The sequence below is a fragment of the Myotis myotis genome, unplaced genomic scaffold, assembly GCF_014108235.1.
Source record: "Myotis myotis isolate mMyoMyo1 unplaced genomic scaffold, mMyoMyo1.p scaffold_m19_p_2, whole genome shotgun sequence".
Taxonomy (NCBI): Eukaryota; Metazoa; Chordata; class Mammalia; order Chiroptera; family Vespertilionidae; genus Myotis; species Myotis myotis.
Genome location: NW_023416324.1, coordinates 174,678,287 through 174,701,501, shown reverse-complemented (window position 1 = coordinate 174,701,501; position 23,215 = coordinate 174,678,287). Strand labels below are relative to the sequence as shown.

General features: G+C 51.0%; 2 protein-coding genes across 5 annotated transcripts; both read left to right on the top strand.

Annotated features, from left to right (window-relative positions):
* On the top strand, positions 1-9,523 carry AP2M1 (adaptor related protein complex 2 subunit mu 1). 2 transcript variants are annotated; one of them, XM_036352867.1, is made up of 12 exons: positions 1-155; positions 2,103-2,219; positions 3,933-4,198; positions 5,130-5,212; positions 5,614-5,619; positions 5,819-5,954; positions 6,043-6,184; positions 7,112-7,231; positions 7,324-7,459; positions 7,563-7,660; positions 8,138-8,249; positions 8,915-9,523. In XM_036352867.1, the coding sequence occupies exons 2-12, from the start codon at positions 2,146-2,148 to the stop codon at positions 9,047-9,049; spliced, it is 1,308 nt and encodes a 435-aa protein (XP_036208760.1). In that variant the 5' UTR covers positions 1-155; positions 2,103-2,145; the 3' UTR covers positions 9,050-9,523. The 2 variants fall into 2 exon arrangements, with proteins under 2 accessions (XP_036208760.1, XP_036208761.1); XM_036352868.1 differs by lacking the exon at positions 5,614-5,619.
* A 155-nt stretch (positions 9,524-9,678) lies between these two features.
* On the top strand, positions 9,679-23,110 carry ABCF3 (ATP binding cassette subfamily F member 3). 3 transcript variants are annotated; one of them, XM_036352860.1, is made up of 21 exons: positions 9,679-11,165; positions 11,392-11,539; positions 11,663-11,742; positions 12,143-12,189; positions 12,383-12,480; positions 12,579-12,701; positions 12,864-13,130; positions 13,422-13,502; positions 13,580-13,639; positions 13,735-13,791; positions 13,905-13,927; positions 14,032-14,087; positions 14,201-14,401; positions 14,498-14,574; positions 16,709-16,753; positions 16,838-16,970; positions 17,579-17,667; positions 17,770-17,861; positions 18,043-18,175; positions 18,319-18,406; positions 18,500-23,110. In XM_036352860.1, the coding sequence occupies exons 1-21, from the start codon at positions 10,703-10,705 to the stop codon at positions 18,656-18,658; spliced, it is 2,520 nt and encodes an 839-aa protein (XP_036208753.1). In that variant the 5' UTR covers positions 9,679-10,702; the 3' UTR covers positions 18,659-23,110. The 3 variants fall into 3 exon arrangements, with proteins under 3 accessions (XP_036208753.1, XP_036208754.1, XP_036208755.1); XM_036352861.1 differs by lacking the exon at positions 18,043-18,175 and having other exon boundaries at positions 18,500-18,643; XM_036352862.1 differs by lacking the exons at positions 9,679-11,165; positions 11,392-11,539; positions 11,663-11,742; ... (1 more) ...; positions 12,383-12,480; positions 12,579-12,701 and having other exon boundaries at positions 13,031-13,161.
* Positions 23,111-23,215: the final 105 nt, after the last annotated feature.

Below are 23,215 nucleotides of genomic sequence, written 5' to 3'. Positions count from 1 at the left end.
GTGCGGGAGACCGGCGCGCAGGCGCAGCCGAGGCCGGGGCGGGGCCGCAGCACTGCAGTGAAAGCCGAGGCAGCGGGCAGGCGAGCAGGGGGCGGGCGGACATCTTGGGATCCGGAGAGCGGCCGGGCGGGCGGAGCAGGGGCCGCGGACACCAGGTAAGCTCGGGGCCTGGCCTCATGGGATGAGGGAGGACGCCTGCCCAACGGCAGCTTTGCCCTTGCCTTCCCTGCACAGCGTCGGCGGAAAGCTGCCCACACCCGGGAGCGGCCTCAGCCTCTCAGATCCCGGAGGAGCTGACGGCGGGCGGAGACGCCCGGGGCGCGGTCGCAGGACGGGCGGAGAGCGCGCCCTCCACCTGACCCGCCCTGCGCCTTCCTGGGGAGGGAGATCCACTAGAACCCTCCCAGGGCAGGGACCCCGCGCGGCGCCCCCTCCCTGGGGCGGCGACAGCGCCCCTGCCGCTCGACGCCGCCCCTCGGCGCCAGGACTGTCTCCCCACCTCCCCGGACAGTGACACCCCCCGGGTCGCCTCCTGTGACAAGCCTCCCCCCCCCCCCCCCCCCCGTGGAGTGACAGCCCGAGGCTCTCATTCCTCAGGCCGGTGACAGCCCCGCACTCCGCGCAACCATCTTCTTCCGCGGTGTCGTCCTTCCAGGGCAAAAGCCCATCCTCCGTCCCCTCATGCCTCTACCCCTGGACCCCGCCGCGGGCCCGTCTCCCAGCGCCCCCAGTCGCCATGCCGGGCTCCCCCTGCCGTCCTTCCTCCGCAAAGCCCCGACCTTTGCCGTCCGAACCCGCTCCCTGGGCCCCACCCGCTGCTGCCGTGGGCACCTGAGCATTCTGCCCGCCGCCGCCGGGTCCCCGGGTCCCCGCTTAGGCAACATTCATTCCGCGCCTGCCCGGGGCCCGAGCTCCCCCCGGAGCCTTGATGCCTGGGAACTTGGTTCCTTGCCCGGGCTCCACCTCCATCTTGCCTTTCCCCTCCTGGACTCGCAGGGACCGAGGCCTGGGTCGTGTCCGCCACCTCCGGAGACCTCTCGCCGAGTCTGGGAGACCTCGGTGGCCATAGGAATGGGCTTTATCTTACAGTTTAGAAAAGCCTGCTGAACTACCCCCTGTGCAATGAACACCAGGGCTCAGCCGGGACATCTAGAACTAAACGAACCCTTTTTGCCCTCGCCAACAGCCTGCGATAGTTTGACCCGAATAATTGGATAGTCTGGGCATCCTGCCCCTCACATGTAGGCACCCAGGCCGGAAGTGGGTCTGGAATCGCAGAATTCCCGCTGGAAGGATCTCTTTAACTTTTCGGACCTGCATTCCCCCCACTCCCCCCCCCCCCCCGCCTTATTTTTATTGTACTTGGGAGCTGAGAGGGAGCCTCCCTTTTTGAAAGGCGGGGAGGTCGCCAAGAATAACTACTAAGCAGCTTGGGTCGTGTAAGTGTCGTCTGCAGGGCCGGGACCTTTCTCCTCTGCCCTTTCGCCTGCTTATCTGACTGCCTGGGGGAGGCTGGATCCACACTGGGGTCTACTAGTCAGTCAGGGCCTAAGGCCGCCCCTTCTTTCCTCCTCCGCCCACCCTGCACACCCTTCCAGGGAATGCCTAGATTCAGGCCCTGCCCCTTCTCGGAGGGTAGTGTAGACTGAGACTTGGTGCTCCTGGGCTGTCCCTGAGCCCCAGGCCTGCCCCACGGGAGTCCTTGCTGCCACCATTCCTGCTGCCACCATTTCAGCAGCCACGGGCAGGCCTTCCCGTGGACTCCCTGTGAGAGCCTGAGAGTCGGAAAAGGATCCTTGCTGAGCTCAGTTCTGTGAAGAGGGGGCGGGGCCACTCTCTGGGCTCAGCCCCAGAAAAGGGAGGATCAAAATGGCCTTAGTATCCTGGGCCCAAGTCCCTCACCATTTCTTTCTCCCGTCCAGTGTGGGATAAACAGGAACTGGAGCCTGGCTAAGGGGAGGAGCATGCCTGCAAGGGCTGCAGGGTCACTTGCTGGAGGTTTGAGTCAGGAAAAAAAAACACAGATTGTGACCTGCACAGCCCCACGGTGGATGTGGGCAGGGGTTCTGAGGCCTTCCTTACCCTGCCTCTGCCTGTCCTAGGTCTGTTCTCAGAGCGATGGGCTGTGGAGACTGAGCTGCCGCCATGATTGGAGGCTTATTCATCTATAATCACAAGGGGGAGGTGCTCATCTCCCGGGTCTACCGAGATGACATCGGGTGAGTCCCCTGGCTGAGCCAGCTGTGCCCCACCTCCGTCCCTCCTCCCCAGCATGCAGGATTAGGTCTGTTCCTCTCAGTCACTTGACTTGGACCACCCCCACCCCAACCCCCACCCCTTCTGCATCATGGAAGCTCAGCATGTATGGCCTGGCTCCCATGAGGTCTGGTAGTATTGGCCTGGCAACCAGTGCTGGCCCCCAGGGGGGACCTGTGGAATGACGGGGCCCTCACTGTCCTAGGAACTGCTGCCTTTCCTGCCTCCTGTTTCCCTTAGTGATAGACCTGGTTGCTGGGATGAGTGCTTTTGCCTGGGCAGGTTGATTCCTCCTTTGAGGAGGAGGGAGACGTCTCCTGGGTGGAGTTAGTGGCCAGGCTGGAGGTACTAATCCATCTAAGTCTTGCTTTTAAAAGCCCTTCTCCTGACGAGAACCTTCACTGGATTCTTTTGAAAGCCTTTCCAGGCTGCCAAATCCTCTTCCACTCCCTTTCTCAGAAAGAGGCAGGCTGCTGACTCAGCTGTTTTCAGTTCCTCTGGGCCATTCCTAGAGGAGAGATTGTGAGCACTGAGGCCCTCCCTGGGTCACGGAAGGAAAGGCACTCCCTGACCTATCAGAGGAGACCCAGAATAGCGTCTTGTTCTGGGTCCCACAGACCTTACAAGTGGGCACAGCCTTCCTTTTCACTCTGCCCCATCCTGCATGCTGCTGTTCTTTCCTGAGGACATGGCCCAGCCTCAGCAGTCTAATGAGGCTAGGCTCCTCGGTTTGTTTTCTTAGGCCCTATTTTCCTTCCTCAAAGATCTTGGGGATAGACATCAAAGAGTGGGCTTGCTGCAGTGCCCCAGCTCGTTGGCTTTTGGCTCCTAGGCTGATGGACTGGCCTTTGTGGCTATTTGTCCACTGGCTGGTGGTGGGGCATGAGCTAGAGATGTGGCAACACCTGGCTTGCCTGAGCCTGGCTGGCTACACCCATCCGCACCCTGCTCCAGCCCTGCATGGACCTGGTTAAGCCAAGGCCAGGGCATACACCATCATGCATGCCTTGCCGTGCTCTCCACCCCTTGCCTGTTGTCTGTTTTTACCTCATGGTGTGTGCTGCCTACCCCAGTGTGTTGTGTGTCTAACCCTCTCTCTCGTTGCTGTCACTCTCCTCTTCTTGCTGGCGTCATTTCTCTCATCCCATCTCATTGGCTGCTGTAGCAATAGGTAAGCAGCCTGTTAAGCTGCCGCTCAGGCACCGGTGGGTGGGGTGTCCTGTCCCCCCATCATTGTTTTCTTCATCCTTTTTCATTCCCTGAGCTTGCCCTGGAATTGGATCCCAGGCAGAAATGGGTGGCCCAGCTCCACAGCTCCTTGGTGCTTCTCCCTCAGTAGATTAGAGCCTCCTCTGAAGTCATGCAGGCTTTGTCTAACTTGTGGGGGAGCCAGCCTTCCCCATTGGTGGGATTACTAGTGCGAAGACTGGGTCTCTCTCATGTGGGCCTGGAGCTCACTGAGAAGCTAGAGAAGTGGTAGCTGGGAAATTGGGGGCATCCCTAAACTTGATGGACCGACCTCACTTTATTCAGTTTACATCTGTCTTCCTATCATGGCACTTTAGAGTATGTGTCAGACTTCAGCAGTGAAGTGGGGATCTGTTAGTAGCTGTGATTGATCCCTGTAGAGTGAGGTTTGCCTGAGTACTGAGCAGCCCGTCTGCCCTTTTCCTCAGGAGGAATGCCGTGGACGCTTTTCGGGTCAATGTTATCCACGCCCGGCAACAGGTGCGCAGCCCTGTCACCAACATCGCTCGCACCAGTTTCTTCCATGTTAAGCGGTCCAACATCTGGCTGGCAGCTGTCACCAAGCAGAATGTCAACGCTGCCATGGTCTTCGAATTCCTCTATAAGATGTGTGACGTAATGGCTGCCTACTTTGGCAAGATCAGCGAGGAGAACATCAAGAACAATTTTGTGCTCATATATGAGCTGCTGGATGGTGAGACTGGCGGAGTGGTGAGCCTAGGGTGGGGATGAACCTGATGGGGCCTGGCCTGGAGGTGGGAGCAGGTCTGAAGCTCCAGTGCCTTCTGAACTTTCTTTCCTGACTATGTGGTCTTTTGAGCCCTGGGAAGGCTAATCCAAATCCAGACCTAAAGTCTGCTCTGAAGTAGAACACAGAAACAGGCACTAGTGAGTAGAGGAGGTCTTTCATGGGGCTGGGAACCTGACTGGGATTTGGTGGCTGGGACTCCTACAGTAAGCACTTTTCACCCTCTTACCTTTGTGGTTTGGACCTTAGTTCATGACTGTCCCTCCAGCTTTCCATCTCAACACCTGCCTCAGAGCCTGGAGGAGGGTGAGGTATTATAGGCCCCTCAAGTGCATTGCATTGTTACCTTGGCTCCTCTGTAGGGTATGATTTAAGTGAACAGAGTCATTCCACCTTCCCAACATCTCTCCATTTTCTAAGGCTCAGTGCTTCTTGACCTCTCACCCACTGACCACGTGACTCTTCTACTGATTTTCTCCATTTGATAAAATCTGACATTTTAGAGAGAGGAAGGGAGGAGAAAGAGAGAGACATAAATGTGAGAAAGAAACATTGTTCGGTAGCCTCCCATATGCATCCCAACCCCAGGGACTGAACCCAGAACCTGGGCATGTGCCCTGACCAGGAATTGAACCAGGGACCTTTTGGTGCACAGGATGGTGCTCTACCAGCTGAGCCACAGCAGCCAGGGCAAAATATGACATTTTCTTATGAAGAACAAATCCCAGAATAAATACTACAAAGCTAGAAGACTTTACTGCAGGTGATCCCACACCCTTCTGGGCCTGTTGGCTAGACATGTCTAGGCCAAGGAAGGGACAGGAATGAAGGAGCCTTCAGCTTTCTCCAGGATCTGATGGTTCCCTTCCTTTTGCAGAGATCCTGGACTTTGGCTATCCACAGAACTCAGAGACAGGCGCGCTGAAAACCTTCATTACCCAGCAGGGCATCAAGAGCCAGGTATTCGAATTATACAGCTACAGTCCGGGTGGATCCCAACCCCTTTATCCCAGCTGGGCCCTGAGCCTTGTCCTAGCTGACTCATGAAGCTGCCTTTGACAGGAAGTGCTGGTCTGATCTTTCTGCTATGACTGCAGGCTTATTTTCCCATGTGGCCCTCTCCCAACCGAGGTGCAACTGACTCAGCATCTCTGTTACTAGGAATACAGATCAAGCAGTTTCCTTCTACACTGGGGGAAGGAAGAATGGGGGTTGCTTTGGAGGCCTTGGTTCCTCAGGAGGAGAGAGTTTGGACCCTCCTCTAGGATCCAGGCCTCATAGCCTTCTTTTCTGCCTGTCTCTTCCCATCTGCGCTACCCTACGGCTTCCTGTGGGCTCTACATTGGTCCTGTGGCCTCCAGCATCAGGTAAGGTATTCCCTCAACTTCTACCCTGGCAGCTTTGCTCCCTTTCTCTAAGTCCTGCCCCACTGGGCCTCTGGGGGAAGATGGGTTTCAGGGCGGGACTTAGAAGGAAAGAGGGATGAGGATGGAGTGGGGATACAGACAGGATGATTAAAAGTGGAGAGGAGTGAGGCCATTGCTGTTTGTCTCTATTTCCATGTAGACAAAAGAAGAACAATCCCAGATCACCAGCCAGGTGACTGGGCAGATTGGTTGGCGGCGGGAGGGCATCAAGTATCGCCGGAATGAGCTGTTCCTGGATGTGCTGGAGAGTGTGAACCTCCTCATGTCCCCGCAGGGTGAGAGCCCTCTCATGGCAAAGCTGGAGGGGAACTGGGGCAAGGTCCTGGTCCTGATCAGCTTTTCCATTTGTCTGTCCATCACCAGGGCAGGTGCTGAGCGCCCATGTGTCGGGGCGGGTGGTGATGAAGAGCTACCTGAGTGGCATGCCTGAGTGCAAGTTTGGGATGAATGACAAGATTGTAATTGAGAAGCAGGGCAAAGGCACAGCAGATGAAACAAGCAAGAGGTGCCTGAGTCAGGGGAGCTGGTGGGAGTGGGTGGACCTTGGAGGGTTGAGGGGGGCCTGGTGAATCACAAATTCTTTCTGGAAATTTCTGTAGTATTGCAGACTCCCTCTTCCCAAGGATGTACTTGGCTAGTTGCTCTTGACATCTGTGCTTAACACATTGCGTACCACATAGAAATCTCTAAGACATACGCCAGGGACCACACGTTTCTGGGCAAACTGCATGTTATTTAAATCATCATAATGCACTTTAGGTGTTGTTTTTCAATAATTATAACATTTTTATTTACAAAAACAATTAAACAATTAAAGTTCCTAGTACTTTTTTAATGTATGGTACTGCGTAAAACATTTTCCTCTATGAAGAGGGACCAAAATTTACGTAAGTATCTAGATTCGGTCCTTTTTCCATGGGCGTGAAAAACGAGAACACTCGTGAGCGGTCCTTAACAGATGGCGCGCGAAACACGAGAAAACTCCTGAGCGGTACAAAATGTGTTAAGCAAGATGAGGGAATTGCCGTCATCCTACTCAGAGAGTAGGCCCCTTTATTTGGTCCCCAGGACCGAGGCTTTTCAGTATATACTGATGGCCTCTGCTGGCCTCTGCCCAGTGTACCTGAAACCTCTAGGTCCTAAGCAGCAGAGCACTCAAGAGATGATGAGCTTGCAAAGCTCCCACAGATCCCTAATCATGGGGCAGGGACCCCTAAGTCAGAAAGCTGTATTCTGACAGGTTTGGGGTTTTTTTTTTTTAACCTTTATTGTTGAAAGTATTACATAGGTCTTCCTTTCCTGACAGCTTTTGATAGTGTATAGTGGAAACCTCACCCAGGCTCTGAAAGCCTTTGTGGGTGGGGTAGCCTTCCAGCCTAAATCTCTCCTGCCACTCCCCTGTACCTATGACACTTTGTGCCCCTTCTTGCAGCGGGAAGCAATCAATTGCCATTGATGACTGCACCTTCCACCAATGTGTGCGACTCAGCAAGTTTGACTCTGAACGCAGCATCAGCTTCATCCCACCAGATGGAGAGTTTGAGCTCATGAGGTGCCATTGGGATGTGAGGAGGCAAGGGCAAAAAGTGGGGAGAGGAAAGAGGACACACTCTGCTATGCCAACCTTGCTCTCTACTCCTAAAGGTATCGCACCACCAAGGACATCATCCTTCCTTTCCGGGTGATCCCACTGGTGCGGGAAGTGGGGCGCACCAAGCTTGAAGTCAAGGTGGTCATCAAGTCCAACTTCAAGCCCTCACTCCTGGCTCAGAAGATTGAGGTGAGGACAAGGGACTTGGGGAGGAAGCAGCACTTGTCTTCGGGAATAAAAGCAGCTGATGTCAGGGTTTGACAGAGCTCCCTGACAGGGGTGTTACTTCTAGGTGAGGATCCCAACCCCGTTGAACACAAGTGGGGTGCAGGTGATCTGCATGAAGGGGAAGGCCAAGTACAAGGCCAGTGAGAACGCCATCGTGTGGAAGTGAGTCTTTCCTTCATGAGGACACAACAGGGCTTAAGAAGCCTCGATGTACCCTCTTACTCAGTTTTACTGTTCGTCCTCTGAGTGTGTATGTGTTTTATTCGGGGAGGGAGGGGATTGCCTATTTGCTTCTCCAGGAGCTTCTACTTGCTCTCACCCTGTACCTATGTGAATGTGCCACCTGTTTGCACTTGGGTGCACGCCTACACTTATTTATCAGGATGCTTTAACGTTTTCCCATGTCTGTGAAGTAAACAGTAAGGGATGGCACGACCATGTATCTCAGCAGAACCTGCAGCCCACAGTGCTAAAGGAACAGCAGGCCCAAGGTTCCGTAGCAAGTGGTAATCAAGGTCCTCACTGCATTGTCTTGTCCTAACACCTCCCACAAGCTCCTGGGTTCTTTCCTCCCCGCCCCCTTCGAAATTCCTCCAAGCTTCCAGCAGCACTTGCTGCCCATGGCTCCTGTGTTCCTAGGATCAAGCGCATGGCAGGCATGAAGGAATCGCAGATCAGCGCAGAGATTGAGCTGCTGCCCACCAATGACAAGAAGAAGTGGGCCCGACCCCCCATTTCCATGAACTTTGAGGTATGGTGGAGGAGGGGCCGAGAGCCATAACAGGGTATGCTGGGAAAGATCTTGGAAGTCATTCAGATCAATCTTTATACCTACTACCTGCAGATGAGCAAACTGAGGCCTTGAGAGGGGAAGTGACTTTAATTCATAGAGCCATTTCTTCCCCCTTCAGGCTTCCAACTAAAATTGCTATTCACACTAACAAAAATCTTTACCTTCTTTTGGCTTGTTGTAAGATAATTCTTTGGAAAGCTTTAGATTGCTTGAATGCCAAATAAGATACAAAGTTTACTTTCAGACAGGAAAATGGGCTGACTTTGCTTTGTGCAAATTATATGTTAGACATACAATTTTCTCCACCTTATTTTTTAAGTCCATAATATTGAGATGTTCTAAGTCAGGTCTTTGGTTGCTGCTTTCTGCAGATTAAAGGAATTGATTCAAGTTATCACAGGCAGGGCCTGACTTCAAACCCAAATGATTACTGGTTACTCTTGGATATGCTTTATTCTTTAGTAACCTTTTAGAGGACCCCCTCACTACCCTGACTTCTTTCAGGACACTAATCATTCAATCACCTGTAGTAAGGAGGTAAAGGTAGGGCGGGGCTACAGAACTTCCCAGAAGAGAGAGACTGACTGGAAGGCCACATTCCTAACGAGCTGTCCCTTGCCCAGGTGCCATTCGCGCCCTCTGGCCTCAAGGTGCGCTACTTGAAGGTGTTTGAACCGAAGCTGAACTACAGCGACCACGATGTCATCAAATGGGTGCGCTACATTGGCCGAAGTGGCATCTATGAGACACGCTGCTAGCTGCCTAGTGGCAGCTAGCCCGCCTCCCCACCCACCCACCCACCCTCTTCCACAAGTCCAAGTGCCCCGGCCACCACACATCAGTGTCTCCTCCCTCCTGCTTTGCTGCCTTTCCTTTGCACCAGCCCCTGAGTCTAGGTCTGGACCAACCACATCGCAAGTAGGACAGGTGGAGCTGTCCCTGGGCTCCCTGGGCAAGGTGGTTTGTGGGGCTCCTGTTTCTCCATCCGTCTGTCTTGGCCCAATGCCAGGCTCGATGAGTTCTGTGACCAAAGTCAGGTGGGCTTCTCCTCCCCTCCCCTGTGGCCACATCTCTCAAGTGGGAGGGTTGGCTGCCCTTCACCTCAGAGCTCCCCCAACAGCTAGTAATGGATCCCTAGCCCTCAATCCCTATTCTGCTTTGGGATAGTGTGAGCTTCATTTTGTACACGTGTGACTTTGTCCAGTTAGACCCAATAAACTATGTAGAGTGGAGTAGCTGGCTGTGTCGATGCAGGGGGGATGGGAACTGGTGGGACGGCTCTTCCTATGTCTTACACTACCTGCTTTGAGTACAATTTTCTGTTTTGACCTCTCTCAAGGCTTCTTCCCTTGTCTTGGTCTCAACTGTTAGGCCCCTCCAAGGCCATCCAGTCCCTAATCCTGATTTGTGTTCACCCCAGGTCTCCTGTCTTCTCTGAGAAGAAAACAGCTTCAAGGGCCAGCAGCCCCACCTGGCCCCAGGTCCCTAAGGGTAGAGATTCTTTCTCTAATTCACTCCTAGCTTTAGGCAGATAAAAGAGCAGATTTACCCTCACCAGTTTTTCCTTGCTTGGTTTCAGCCTTTTTGAATCTAAAAAATCTATTAAAAAGTTTCAAAAAAACAGAAGTAGCAAAATGAAATGAACGCTCATGTCCCATCATCCAATTTCAACAATCAACTCATGGCCGGTTCATGGATAGCATGTCCAATCTGTGTACATACCTAATTCAAGTGTCCTATAAAATTTTTACAGTTTGCATCTGGATCCAAACAAGGTCCATTGTAGTAGGTGAATGCTTCTTAAATTTTATAAACCACAGGTTCTGCTCAGTTCTTGCAATGTTGAAGAAACCAGATATTTCTGTACAGTACATAGTTTCCCTCCTCCGAATTTCTCTTTCCCAGTGTTTCCTATAATGTGGTTATAAGCTCTAATAGCTTCTATAGATTTATTTTAAATATTAGGATTGACTGATTCCTCACAAGGATGAATTAATGTAATTTTAGAGCAGGATTGGAAAAGTGTTCACATTAAATGTAAAGCAGTAGCATCATTAACTTCTGAGAGAATCCGGGAAAGGAAGTAGTCCTTAGAGTTACTTACTGAGATTCAGGCCGCAGAGAAGTCTGCTTTAGGTTTAGGTAGAATTAGAGAATATCAATGAATTTACACAGGCCGTGTTCACCTGGTTTTCTCGCCCTCTGGCAGAGTGAGGCTGTGCCCTGGGGTGGTGGAATAGGCATAACTTGTATTGAGTTGCAAGACACGAGCAGAGCAGGCGAGCTTCCAGGCTGAGACCAGCCCATAAAGGTTGGGAACCATAATAACCGCGGCTGCACAGAACTGCGCAGGGGGCTTCTGAAAGCTCGGGAACCAGCGTGAGTCAGCAAACATCTCGGCTGGCTCCAAAATGGACCCGCTCAGGCGTGCAGACTGGCAAGACCAGTGTGCCGGACCCACCGCCGGTCTCTCGCGCGGTTCCCACCCGCTGAACCTTGGACATTCGAGCTCTCCGCCTTCCGGATCTCCACCTCCCAGAAGGCAGCGAGGGCCGCACGTGCGGCTAATTTCTCAGCGGAAAAGGCGTTGCGCAAGCGCAGAGAGCAGCTCTGGCGTAGACACAGTGGTGCTCGCGCACGGTTCTTTCGGCCCCGCCCACCGGGTTCGGCGCAATCCACGCTTTACTTATGTCACCACTACGCATGCGCCATGCAAGGAGGGACGCGCTTTGGGGGAAGGGCAGGGGTGGGCCTTGGCCGGGGTCTCACCGCGACTGCGCGGAAGGGAGCCGGACTGTAACATGGCGACTTGCGCTGAAATCCTGCGGAGCGAGTTTCCCGAAATTGACGGACAGGTCTTCGACTACGTAACCGGTGAGCCCAACCGAATCCGCGGGCTGGGGAGGCCAAAGGGGAAGTCGGGTGGGAAAGACTAAGGGAGGGCAGGGCCGGGGCCGCTGCTGGGCCTCTCCTCTGTGTGACCTCTTGTCCCGAGGGCGGGATGGGTCCGGAGCCCGGACTCGGGTCGCGGTCCCGGGGTTAAACTGCTTGTGTGCCCACCCTGCCCCGTGCCTTCCTGGACCTGCCCCGCCCCGCCCAGGCGTCTTGCACAGCGGCAGCGCGGACTTCGAGTCCGTGGACGACCTGGTGGAAGCTGTGGGGGAACTGTTGCAAGAGGTGTCCGGGGACAGCAAGGATGACGCGGGCATCAGAGCCGTGTGCCAGCGCATGTACAACACTCTGCGCCTGTACGTGGCGGGGGGCGTGTGGGGAGGGGGGGAGGGTCGGTCGGGAGGCAGGAGGGAGTCAGGTCTGATGGCCCAGGAGCTTTGTCCTCCCCCCTAACTGCGCTTGCCGTCCCTGCCGTGCAGGGCTGAGCCGCAGAGCCAGGGAAACAGCCAGGTGCTGCTGGACGCCCCCATCCAGTTGTCAAAGATCACGGAGAACTACGGTGAGAATGAGGGGAGGTTGACTAGCTACCCGCTCCTGTCCTCCGCCGCGAGGCCCCGGCCGCCTGCCTCCTGGAGCTCAGAACTCCCGGCACCTCTTTTCCATAGGACAAGATTGTAGAAGCTAGTTGATGTCTTTACTGAAGGCAAAAGAGCCCATTGATGCAGGGAGTAGGGTTGGAGGGTTCTCCAAGCTCTTGGCAATGGTATGAAGCATATGGGCTTTGGAGCTGGACAAACTTGGGTTCACCCACTCCCACCCCCTATTTTGTGACTTACTAACCAACTGCATGCTCGTGTTAGAGTTGCCTATCAGCTTTGTGTCTGGCTTATATTAGTTACTCAAAATATTAGTTTCCCTTCCCTCAGGGAGAAGGTGACTGCTTTTCTTCTCATCTACAGACTGTGGCACCAACCTTCCAGGGCTGCTGAAGAGGGAACAGTCCTCGGTGAGGAGGAGGACGAAAGGGAGGGGGCTGTGTATGGTTGGGGTAGGAGTTGACGGTCTCTAAATACTGGAATATCTTTCTGGGGGATTTCTGAATCTAATTCTGTTCATCGTGGATAAATTGAAAGGGTAAACTTGAGTTGCTCTCTCTGAGCCTACACCTGAGGGTGAAATGGTTTTGTTTGGACCCTCAGACAGTGAATGCAAAGAAGCTAGAGAAGGCTGAGGCTCGACTAAAGGCAAAGCAGGAGAAACGTTCAGAGAAGGACACACTCAAGACCAGCAACCCTCTGTGAGTTTAGCAAAAAGGGTTAAGAGAGCAGAACAGTCTCTACAGGGATGAAAGGGTGGTTGGGAGTGCCAAAAGCCATCCATTTCTTCTTTTAAAAGAGTCTTGGAAGAGGCATCAGCCAGCCAGGCAGGCAGCAGAAAGGAGAGTCGGTTGGAATCATCTGGCAAAAACAAATCCTACGATGTGCGAATTGAGAACTTTGACGTGTCTTTTGGCGATAGGTGAGGGAGTGGCAGTGGGGGGTGTGATGTTTCTCTTTTTCCAAATAAAGGAGAATTTGGAGAGATTAAATGGGGCTAAAAGTAATATTAGGTTTCTGTTGTTAAACTTGCAGTACACCGATGTCTAGAGCACCCTTTGTCTTCTTCCTGCTGCCCCTGCAGGGTGCTGCTGGCTGGTGCAGATGTGAACCTGGCATGGGGCCGCCGCTATGGGCTAGTGGGCCGGAATGGGCTGGGGAAGACAACACTGTTGAAGATGCTGGCCACCCGGAGCCTGCGAGTCCCAGCCCATATTTCCCTGCTGCACGTAGAGCAGGAGGTTGCTGGAGATGACACCCCTGCCCTGCAGAGTGTGCTGGAGAGTGACACTGTACGAGAAGACCTCCTGCAGCGAGAGCGGGAGCTCAGTGCCCAGGTTGCTGCTGGCAGGTGAAGGCTCTGTGCAGCTGTCCTTCACAGAGTGCCTGCCATAGTGTCATAATCCAAAATTCACATGCCCATCCTAGTGAGCAGGAGAGCTTAGAACTTAGCACTCTCAAGCCCTTGTTCCTTCCACAGTGCCCAAGGTCCTCAATGCTGTGAGCACGTCCTTCCTGTACTCTGTTCTTGTCCCAGCAACAGGGCAGCCAGTGGTCTGCTTTCCAACAGCATGCGGTGCAGGACATCCTCTCGGACTGCCCCTACTCAGGCTGATTGCTCTGCCCTCCATTTCCTTCCCAGGGCCGAGGGCTCAGAAGCTGCACAGCTGGCAGAAATCTATGCCAAACTGGAGGAGATTGAGGCTGACAAGGCACCTGCCAGGTATTTGAAATTCCCCCTTTCTTCACATTTCACCTTTCCCTTCTGTTACCTGTTCCAACTGGGTTCTTCACTTCTAGGGCATCAGTCATTCTTGCTGGACTTGGCTTTACCCCTAAAATGCAGCAGCAGCCCACCCGGTGAGTGGCCCTTGCCATTCTTGACTGTGAATACTGTTGGCTCTGCCCCTGTGCTGGTGAGCACCCACCTCTCATGCGGCTCTTCCTTTCTTTAGGGAGTTCTCAGGTGGCTGGAGGATGAGACTGGCCCTGGCCCGGGCCCTGTTTGCTAGGTGAGTCTTCTGGGCCTGTATGTGGATATTATGGAGGATGGGCCTTGGCAGTTAGGGGTTTGAAATGGATCTCTGAGCTAAATCCTCAAGCTTTGCATTCTTTTTCTCCATAGGCCAGATCTTCTGCTGTTAGACGGTAAGTTTGAAATGTGACACCCTAACTTCAGGGTGGGGAAAGGTGGCAACACCCAAGTTCCTACATCTCTAGCCCTTCAATCCCAAATGTGTTCACTTTTTTAGAACCCACAAACATGCTGGATGTAAGGGCCATCCTATGGCTGGAGAATTACCTGCAGGTGAGTGCCTATAGGTGCCAGAGTAGGTTTGGGGGAAGTCTGCCTCCAAGACATCTAGGGGCTGGGTGCTGACTGCCCTCCCAAACTGGGCCTGCTGTCCTGTGACCCCTCAGACGTGGCCCTCCACAATTCTGGTCGTCTCCCACGACCGAAACTTCCTGAATGCCATAGCCACAGACATCATCCACCTGCACAGCCAGCGGCTAGATGGCTACCGGGGAGACTTTGAGACCTTTATCAAAAGCAAGCAGGAGCGACTACTCAACCAGCAGCGTGAATATGAGGCACAGCAGCAGTATCGCCAGCATATCCAGGTGTGGAGCCAGCAGGGCTGAGGGCCCCATCTCGTGGGTATTAGATTTGCAGGGAGTGAGGGAGCCTGACCAATGCCTACACTCATCCACCCGCAGGTTTTCATTGACCGTTTCCGCTACAATGCCAACAGAGCCTCTCAAGTACAGAGTAAACTCAAGATGCTGGAGAAGCTGTGAGTACAATGTCCAATGGCCCTGACTCCTGTTCTCTTAATTTCTGGCCTCATTTTGCAGGCCATCCTTGCCCTCCCATTATAGGCCCCCCCATTTTCTAGAAATCAACTTGAACTTCCTCCCCCGCAAGAAAGAAAGAAGTTTTATACTGTTCTCAAAGAGTTAATCTTGTCCCCAGGCCCTAGTAACCACTAATCTGCTTTCTGTTTGTGTATATTTGTTTATGCTGAACATTTAATATAAATGGAAATCATACAATGCGACCCTTGTGTCTGGCTTCTTTTGCTTAGCATAATGTTTTTGAGGGTCATCTCTGTACTAGCACATAGTACTTCATTCCTTTTTATGACAGATAATATTCCATTGTATGGATAATACCATATTTTGCTTATTGATGCATCAGTTGATGGACATTTATGTTTTCTCCTTTTGGCCCTTATGAATAATGCTGCTATGAACATTTGTGTACTAGTTGTGTGGACATATGTTTTCTATTCTCTTGGATGCATACCTAGGAGTGGAGTTGCTGGGTTATATGGTAATTCTATGTTTAACTTTTTAAAAAATACATATTTTTCTTGGTTTCAGAGAGGAAAGGAGAGGGAGAAAGAGATAGAAACATCACCGATGAGAGAAAAATCATTGATCAGCTGCCTCCTGCAAGCCTCACACTGGGGATTGAGCCCACACCCTGGACATATGCCCTGACCGGAATTGAACTGTGACCTTCTGCTTCATAGGCTAAAGCTCAACCACTGAGTCACACCAGCTGGGCTGTCTTTTTTTTTTTTTTTTTAATACTCACATGAGGACATGCTTTGAGAGGAATGGTGAGAGAGAAACATCAATGGGTTGCCTTCTGTATGTGCCCCAAACCCACAGCCCAGGTATGTGCCCTGACCTGGGATCAGCGGGCAACCTTTTCTTTCAGTGCACACACTCAACTACCTGAGCCGCTCTGGCTGGTTATCATCTTTAATTTTAGCTACCCTAGTGGGTGTGGCATGTTATCTCATTGTGGTTTTGATTTGCATTTCTTAATGACTAAGGGTGGTGAACATTGAAGGTTGAATCTTTTTGTTTTGTTTTTGTTTTGCTAATCTTGAAACATTTCTAGAAGTGCTGGTGTTGGAGAGCCTAAAATCATAAGACTTAGGATTTTTATGACATTGAAACGTACATCATGATATGTTAACTAGAAGGTCAAAAAGCTGCAAAAAGAATAACACTATTTTTTTCCAGCATTTAGTAAACTAAAGGAATGTACAGTCATGTGCTGCTTAATGTCAAGGATACGTTCTGAGATGTGTTGTTGGGCAATTTTGTCATTGTGCGAACATCATAGAGTGCACCCACCTAGATGGTATAGCCCACTACACACCTAGGCAGTACGTTATAGCCTATTGCTCCTAGTCTACAGGTCTGTACGGCATGTTATTTCGCTGAATACTGTAGGCATTTGTAATACAATGGTAACTATTTGTGTAACTAAACATAAAAGTTACAGTAAAACCCAGCTGGTATGGCTCAGTGGTTGAGCATCAACCCATGAACCAGGAGGTCACAGTTCAGTTCCCGGTCAGGGCATATGCCTGGATTTCGGGCTTGATCCCCAGTAGGGGGCATGCAGGAGGCAGCTGATCAATGATTTTCTCTCATCATTGATGTTTCTACCTCACTCTCTGAAATCAATAAAAATACGTATTAAAAAATGAGAGAGATGCAGTAGACAAAGGATATTTACAACGAAAAGTATATAAGTAGCATAGTCATTTATTATCATTATCAAGTATTATGTGCTGTACATAATTACATGTGCTGTATTTTATACAGCTGGCAGTGCAGTAGGCTTATTTATACCAGCATCACCACAGACATTGTGCTATGACATTATGACTTGGCTCTGATGTGACTAGGTGATAGGAATTTCAGCTCCATTATAACCTTATGGGACCACCCTCATGTATGTGGTCTGTTGTTAAACTTGTTATGTAGTACAAAACTGTCCTCGAAAATAAGAATGTTATCTGGGTGGTGGGACTACAAGCTTTTCTAAGTTTTCTCTGAGCATATATTTCTTGTGTGATGGAACACATGAAAGTCATACATCTAGAGTGCCCCCTCTTTCCTCAGGCCAGAGCTGAAACCCGTGGACAAGGAGCTGGAAGTAGTGATGAAGTGAGTGCTGGGCCAGAGGGGCTGGTTGGAAGTTCTTGTTTCTGACCACTGCAGTGCTGTTCACCCCCACCCTCCCTCCCACAGGTTCCCTGATGGGTTTGAGAAGTTCTCACCACCAATTCTGCAACTAGATGAGGTGGATTTCTACTATGATCCTAAACACGTCATCTTCAGCCGTCTCTCCGTCTCTGCTGATCTTGAATCCCGCATCTGTGTGGTATGGTTGTTGTTTCTCTGTTCCAGGAGTTGGGACTCTCCCACCCCAACACATGCTGGGGATTGGCCCAGATCCTCGGGTTGCAGGGGAAAGAGGTCCACTGGGCAAGAGACAGGGCCTGAGCCAAGGACTTGCCTATATTTATACTGTCCCCATGCTCCAGCCTCGCAGGGCTGCCCTGCAGAGGTGAAAAGAAAGCCTGGCATCTGGTACTTTATGAATACTTGAAGCAGTATTCTGTCTTGCTCGTCTCTGCTCTCAGTTTTCTCAAACCATGGAACATAGAGGAGAGAGTATAGGCTTCAGAGTCAGACTTCAGATCCTGATTCTGCCATTTCCCAGCTTTATTACTAAACAGTTTTCTCATCTTTAAAATGGAGATAACGTCTACCTCCCTTGGTTATTGGGAGAATTAAAGCCCCAGCACTTAGTAGGTACTCAGGTATTAGGCTCTCTTTACATATTTATTACCTCCATTTTTCTCTTGAGTTTCTGAAAAATATTTTAGTTGTTGAAAGAGTCATTGGGACTACCCAAGTCCAGTTCTCATTTCCTTTCCTTGTGTCCTCTACATGTACACTCTAAAGGTCTCATGTTTCTTCTTATAGGTTGGGGAGAATGGGGCTGGGAAGTCTACCATGCTGAAGCTGCTTATGGGGGACCTAACACCTGTTCGAGGCATCAGACATGCTCACCGGTAGGGCCCACACCTTCACTCTCCAACTACCCGTACACTTGTAGCTACATTCTTTATGGTCATGCCTTTCATCCCCTCTTGCACCTTCATTGCTGACTGCAGGAATCTGAAGATTGGCTATTTCAGCCAGCACCACGTGGAACAGCTGGACCTGAACGTCAGTGCTGTGGAGCTGCTGTCACGCAAGTTTCCTGGTGTGTTAGGGCTTGGGATTCAGGAGAAAGTCCCAGGGCTGCTGCCTACAGTTAGGCCTCCTTGGGGAGGTGCTGAGCAGCCCAACAAAGTCTAGGTGTAAGGACAGAGGTATTTGAAGGTGGGGCTGGGGAGAAGGTGAAGGGAGGGAGTTGGGCCATGATCGAATGGGGCCTATTCCAGGACGGCCTGAGGAGGAGTATCGTCACCAGCTGGGCCGGTATGGCATCTCTGGAGAACTGGCTGTGCGCCCTGTTGCCAGCTTGTCTGGGGGCCAGAAGAGCCGGGTAGCCTTTGCTCAGATGACTATGCCCTGGTGAGGCCTTATTTTCTAGAATTCTTGCCCTCCCTGTGCCCCTCTAGCCTAGTAGAAAATGATTCTCTTGTCTTTATATCAGAGGAGTTCATGATTTCTCCAACTCCCCATAACTATCCACCTTCCTGGGTTCTGCCTTCCAGCCCCAACTTCTACATTCTGGATGAACCCACAAACCACCTGGATATGGAGACAATTGAGGCTCTTGGCCGTGCTCTCAACAATTTCAGGGTGAGTGTGTCTTCATAATGCCCACTCCTTCCCAGGCCTCAGCACTCCTTAACCCCCCAACCCCCTGAGTGCCTCTGGTCTCCTGTCTTTCAGGGTGGCGTGATTCTGGTATCCCATGATGAGCGCTTCATCAGGCTGGTGTGCCAGGAGTTGTGGGTGTGCGAAGGAGGCGGCGTCACCCGGGTCGAGGGGGGATTTGACCAGTACCGTGCTCTTCTCCAGGAACAGTTCCGCCGTGAGGGCTTCCTCTAGGCCCAACAAGCTGAGGGCTATGCCCAGGACATGGACTGGTCTCCCAGACCCCTGGGCCACCACATAGGCCACGGACCTCCCCTGACTTTGGGGACAGCCTTATTCCCAAATCTCTCCTTTTGACTGGAGCATGCTCTGCACAATCCAGAGAACCACATCTTAGGGTCTGTGAGGACTGGTCTTCTAAGTGGAAGGGGTAGGAGGGTACCCTCTGGGGTTATAGTTCCTCCACTGCCCCAGCTCTGACTGGGCCCCAAGTGGCTGCTGTGTAAATTAAATCTTCTTGCCTCATCTCTGCTGTTCCCTGGCAGGGCTGCAGTGTGTTAAGGGGTGTGGGCTCTCTGATTTGTTATTCTCCTGTGACATTTGTATCAATCACAAAGAGGAGGTTATAGCATCACCAGCCTGGAAGGAGACATCACTAAAGCCGCTGGGGCTCAGAGGTCACCTGCCTGACCTTGCAGTGGGCTGGGCTGTTGAATGAAGGGCAGTGTGTTACATCACTGTGGTGCTTGTCCCTGTAGCGTGGGCTCGGCCTCACTGCTTAAGAGAGTGAACTGATTCTGTAATCCTGCAGCTTAAGACATGGTTTGTCATCTGCTTTCTCCCGTGGTCTCTGGCCCAGGCTCACCCTGCTTCTCTGGTCTGGACCTTCAGAAGGGTCTGAAGAGAAATTGTCTTTGTCCCTGTTTTGCTTGGGCGGTTTCTTTATTTTTCCCTCTAACCATGTAAGAGGGGCCTGGGAAGAAGTTGAAAATGGGAAGAAATAGAGCACTTTGTTTTCAAATTAAGCAGTCTTAAGTGTGGGGTGGGATGTTTCACTGTTGGGGTCCAGCTCCCCACATTTCACAGAGGTAATAGAATTTATAAATATTGCTTCTCGAGGGCTCAGCTGCTATATGTAATTGTTATACAGAAGACACTGACATAGAGACATTGTGTTGCTCTCCGTGATGATGGAGGAAACCAGTCAACAGAAGCAACTTGCTGGTTTCATGGAGAATTATAGTCACAAAGCTCAACCAAGGAATGTTAACTCAGCTGGTGAGGTTATTATAGTGCAAGTAGGTGGAGGGAGATACCTGTTTTTGGAGTAAAGGAGAATAAAGACAGGAAGTCTCTGCTGATTTACTATAGAACAGGCAGTGATGGATGAATGAAAACAGCAGAAGAGCCACTAATCAGCCTGCTTCCTCAGCCTCTCTCACTCCCTTTCAGAAGTCCAGAGGAGAGGTTCTTCCAACTGTGTGTGGCTTTGTGAATCCTCATGCTCCTAAGAGCCTTCTCACAACCCCCATCACTTCTGCCAACCTCAGACCTGCAGATGGGCCAGTCAGGGGCCATCTGGTGTGTGATTTGTGTCTACCTGTTTGCCAGGCTCAGCCCCTTCACCTCACACAAGCTTGTGAATCCTGATATGAGTTCTCCCAAGTCCTTAAAGTTGTGGGAGTGCAGCTGAAGGGCTCTGACAGAATCTGCTGCTTTTGGAGGTAGGTGACTTTATACAAAGAGCACTGGAGTTGGGCCTAAGATCAGTCCCAGTGCCATTACTGGTGATAGAAGGAGTCACCAGACTAAGAAATACTAGCTGTGTAAGGAATCACTTAACCTTTTTGAAAACCACTGCCTGGTTTCTTGATAGGATTGTGTTGAGGATTAGCTGACAAGCACATTATGCATGTGATTCATAAAGTGATTTTTTTGTCTGTGGCCAGTCTGATTTGAAGGGAAGGACGATCATGGGAAAAGCAGATTTTCTGAGTGATTCCAGAGGTGGACAAGTTTGGGTTCGAAGGAAGGAAAATTTGTAATAGTTCAGGTTGCCTCCTGAGAGTAAGTTTCCAGTCTCTGGGACTGTTCAGCCCTGCCAGGCTCTCAAGAAGACCTCTTTCAGGTTGGTTTCCAATGTCATGATTCCATGAACAAAATAGGAAGAGCCTGTATATGACAGTACAGGCCTACATATCAGGCCTTGAGAAAATGAATTGTAGCAGCTGAGAAAGACTACATTAAGGTTTGGGTGAACTTCTGGAGGTTAAAAGAGGAGAGCTGGCAGAAGATAGTTGTCTTGAGGGAAAATAGAGACAATGTCAACTCCATTCCAGAAAGCACAGGGCGGAGAGAAATTTGATATGCATGAGTAGGAAGCCACCCTTGATCACAGACTGCCCATCACAGTAGCCACCCCTTTCACACTGGAGAGCCCATATAACCCAACCATTGGGAAGCTGGTCCTTCCAACTGCTGAGGTTGGAGCTGCCCTGCTGACATCAGGCTAAGTTCTCACTGTTTTCCAGGCAAATTTTAGAATGGAATAGGGGAAAAGGTGCCGTTTACCCTTGCTGGCTATGCCCCAGGTTAATTTGTCATTTTAGAATGTAAAATTCTAGTAAAAGCCACTCCACAGCCTAGGCCTGGCCCGTCCACAGGTGCAAGCCAAACAACACCTCCAGCATCATCAGCTTATGGGTCTGCACCAGCCTGAACATGCAGACTGGATTATGGAACCTGGGGAAATCCCAGCGGGCTAGCAGGCTGGGTTCACAACCTGGCTGAAGGGCCTCTAGGGTTCCCTGAACCTGGAGCCATTGACTCCCTTCAACCTAGCCTCCCTCCAACTGGGCTTCATTGCACTTAGTGCTTCCCACATTATAAACTGCTTGCCATTATTAAAGTTGTAGATCCCACTTTGCCTTGTTAACCTAGAAGGCCAGACCATGGCTTGCTCGTCTTTGTGTCTTATGTGCCTGCCACAGGTTGGGTTCCCTGGGAAGCAGTGTGAAGAAATCATCATGCAGGGTGTTTATGGGGATATGCTGCTGGGACCAATACCGGGATTGAGCAGAGGGAGAAAATGGGCAGCATTAAAGCCTCAGCCCCACATTCTGGAGCTGGGTAACTCTGCAGAGTTGTCCTGAGTTGAGGCAATGGCTCAGGCAGGCCTTTATCTGCTGAGTTCACTAGTCTTTGAATGCTGGCTGCTACCAGAAGATGTGAAGTTGAGAAAGGAAGTTTTCTTCAGCTGAGACAATTCCCCCAAAGGGACTGACAGCTAAGGACTTTGCCATCAGCACTCTGCAGCTAAGGCAGCAAGTCCATTCCTGAAAGGGCGTCCGGGCAGCTCATCACAGCATCTACAGTGCCTAGCCTATAGACATGTGCTCAATAAAAGTGCTTGAGAAATGAGTATTTGGGGGAGATTATTTGAGAAAAAGTAGAGAATAATATTGGAAGAGGAAAAGGGGATAAACCAAGAAACCAGCCAGAAGGTCATAATCAAAATCCAGTCCTAAGGGCACGGGGTCAGCACAGTGCAGGTGGAGACAAGGCTAGGGAGGATGGTGCGCAAACTCGGCAAGGGGCTGCCCGCCCTGCCCAAACAAGGAAGGACTCCTTTTTCTGGGCCAGTCTTGAAAGCTTAGGGACCTAAGGAACAGGTTTATTAGTAAAGGGAACCTTTTTGTTTTTAAACCTCACCTTGTTTCCTTTTAAGACAATGCTAAGGAATAATGACAGTACTAAATATTTATTGAGCTCTTACTGTGCAATAGGGACTTTTCTAAGTGCTTTGCCCACACTCACTCAGTCCATCTTCACAAACCTGTTATTCCCATTTCACAGATGAGGAAACAGGAAGTTGACATAGTGGGTGGCAGGACTGGGATCCGGGCCAGTCTGGTTCTAGAGTGCAACCTTCACTGTCAGGCTGTACTACCGCTCAGCTCCTCGTGTGACCTGCTCGATGGTTTTGTTCATTCCGTCACTTAAAACTCATCAATTGCATGGGGCAGGGTGGGAGGTAGGGGGTTTGAACAAGCTCTCAGGAGAGCAGGCTGATGAGTAGGAGTACCTGGCATTGGCTGACACGCTGGGTGGTCAGTGAAGTTGTTTGTTAAATTAATAAGAAAAAAACGTGGAAAAGTCATGCACTGGAATTAGCACAGCTCTCCCACTAATGGCATCTTGGGCAAGTCAACCTCTCCTGAGCAAATTATCCTTATCCATAAAACGGGTGTAACCCAATTTGTCTTGCCTGCTTCTTTGGGTAGTTGGAAGGATTAAATGAAACAAAGCCCCGTGTAAGCTGAACAAATATTTTTGTGAACTGTAAAGAGCTGTGGATCCAAAGGGTGTCATTTTCATGGATGGAATGAGGGGGCGGCAGCCTGGGGCCTCCTCTGGAGACACATAGACTACCACGTGTACAAACACTCCAGGCCATCATCAAGATGATTGCCCCAGGAGGGCCATCCACAGCCCTCATCTGCTGAGCCAAGCATCAGAAAGTGTGCTTGCAGGAGCGCAGCATGAGACTGCCTGGCACCTGCTGAGTTACATGGGGTAAGGTAGAAATCATGCAATTTAAGCCCATTCTAATAATATGTATAGGTCATGTCCTGTTGGTAATTCTAGGTTTCATTTTCTTTATGTTAAATAAATGGATGGTTTGGATTTCTGCTTTACTGTATATAGAGAGGCCTTTGAAACCCTAAATTAAATATTTGTCAACCCATGCTACAGCATTTTTAACACCGAGGAACGCTTTCACTAATGTTC

What these genes read in the sequence shown, in the direction of transcription:
- ABCF3 (XM_036352860.1), top strand. Translation starts at nt 10,703, where the DNA reads ATGGACCCGCTCAGGCGTGCAGACTGGCAAGACCAGTGTGCCGGACCC. An exon ending in ATGCAGCAGCAGCCCACCCG is followed by an intron (nt 13,640 to 13,734) that starts GTGAGTGGCCCT and finishes TCCTTTCTTTAG; the next exon opens with GGAGTTCTCAGGTGGCTGGA. An exon ending in CTCAAGATGCTGGAGAAGCT is followed by an intron (nt 14,575 to 16,708) that starts GTGAGTACAATG and finishes CTCTTTCCTCAG; the next exon opens with GCCAGAGCTGAAACCCGTGG.
- AP2M1 (XM_036352867.1), top strand. Translation starts at nt 2,146, where the DNA reads ATGATTGGAGGCTTATTCATCTATAATCACAAGGGGGAGGTGCTCATC. An exon ending in CATATATGAGCTGCTGGATG is followed by an intron (nt 4,199 to 5,129) that starts GTGAGACTGGCG and finishes TTCCTTTTGCAG; the next exon opens with AGATCCTGGACTTTGGCTAT. An exon ending in CCATTTCCATGAACTTTGAG is followed by an intron (nt 8,250 to 8,914) that starts GTATGGTGGAGG and finishes TCCCTTGCCCAG; the next exon opens with GTGCCATTCGCGCCCTCTGG.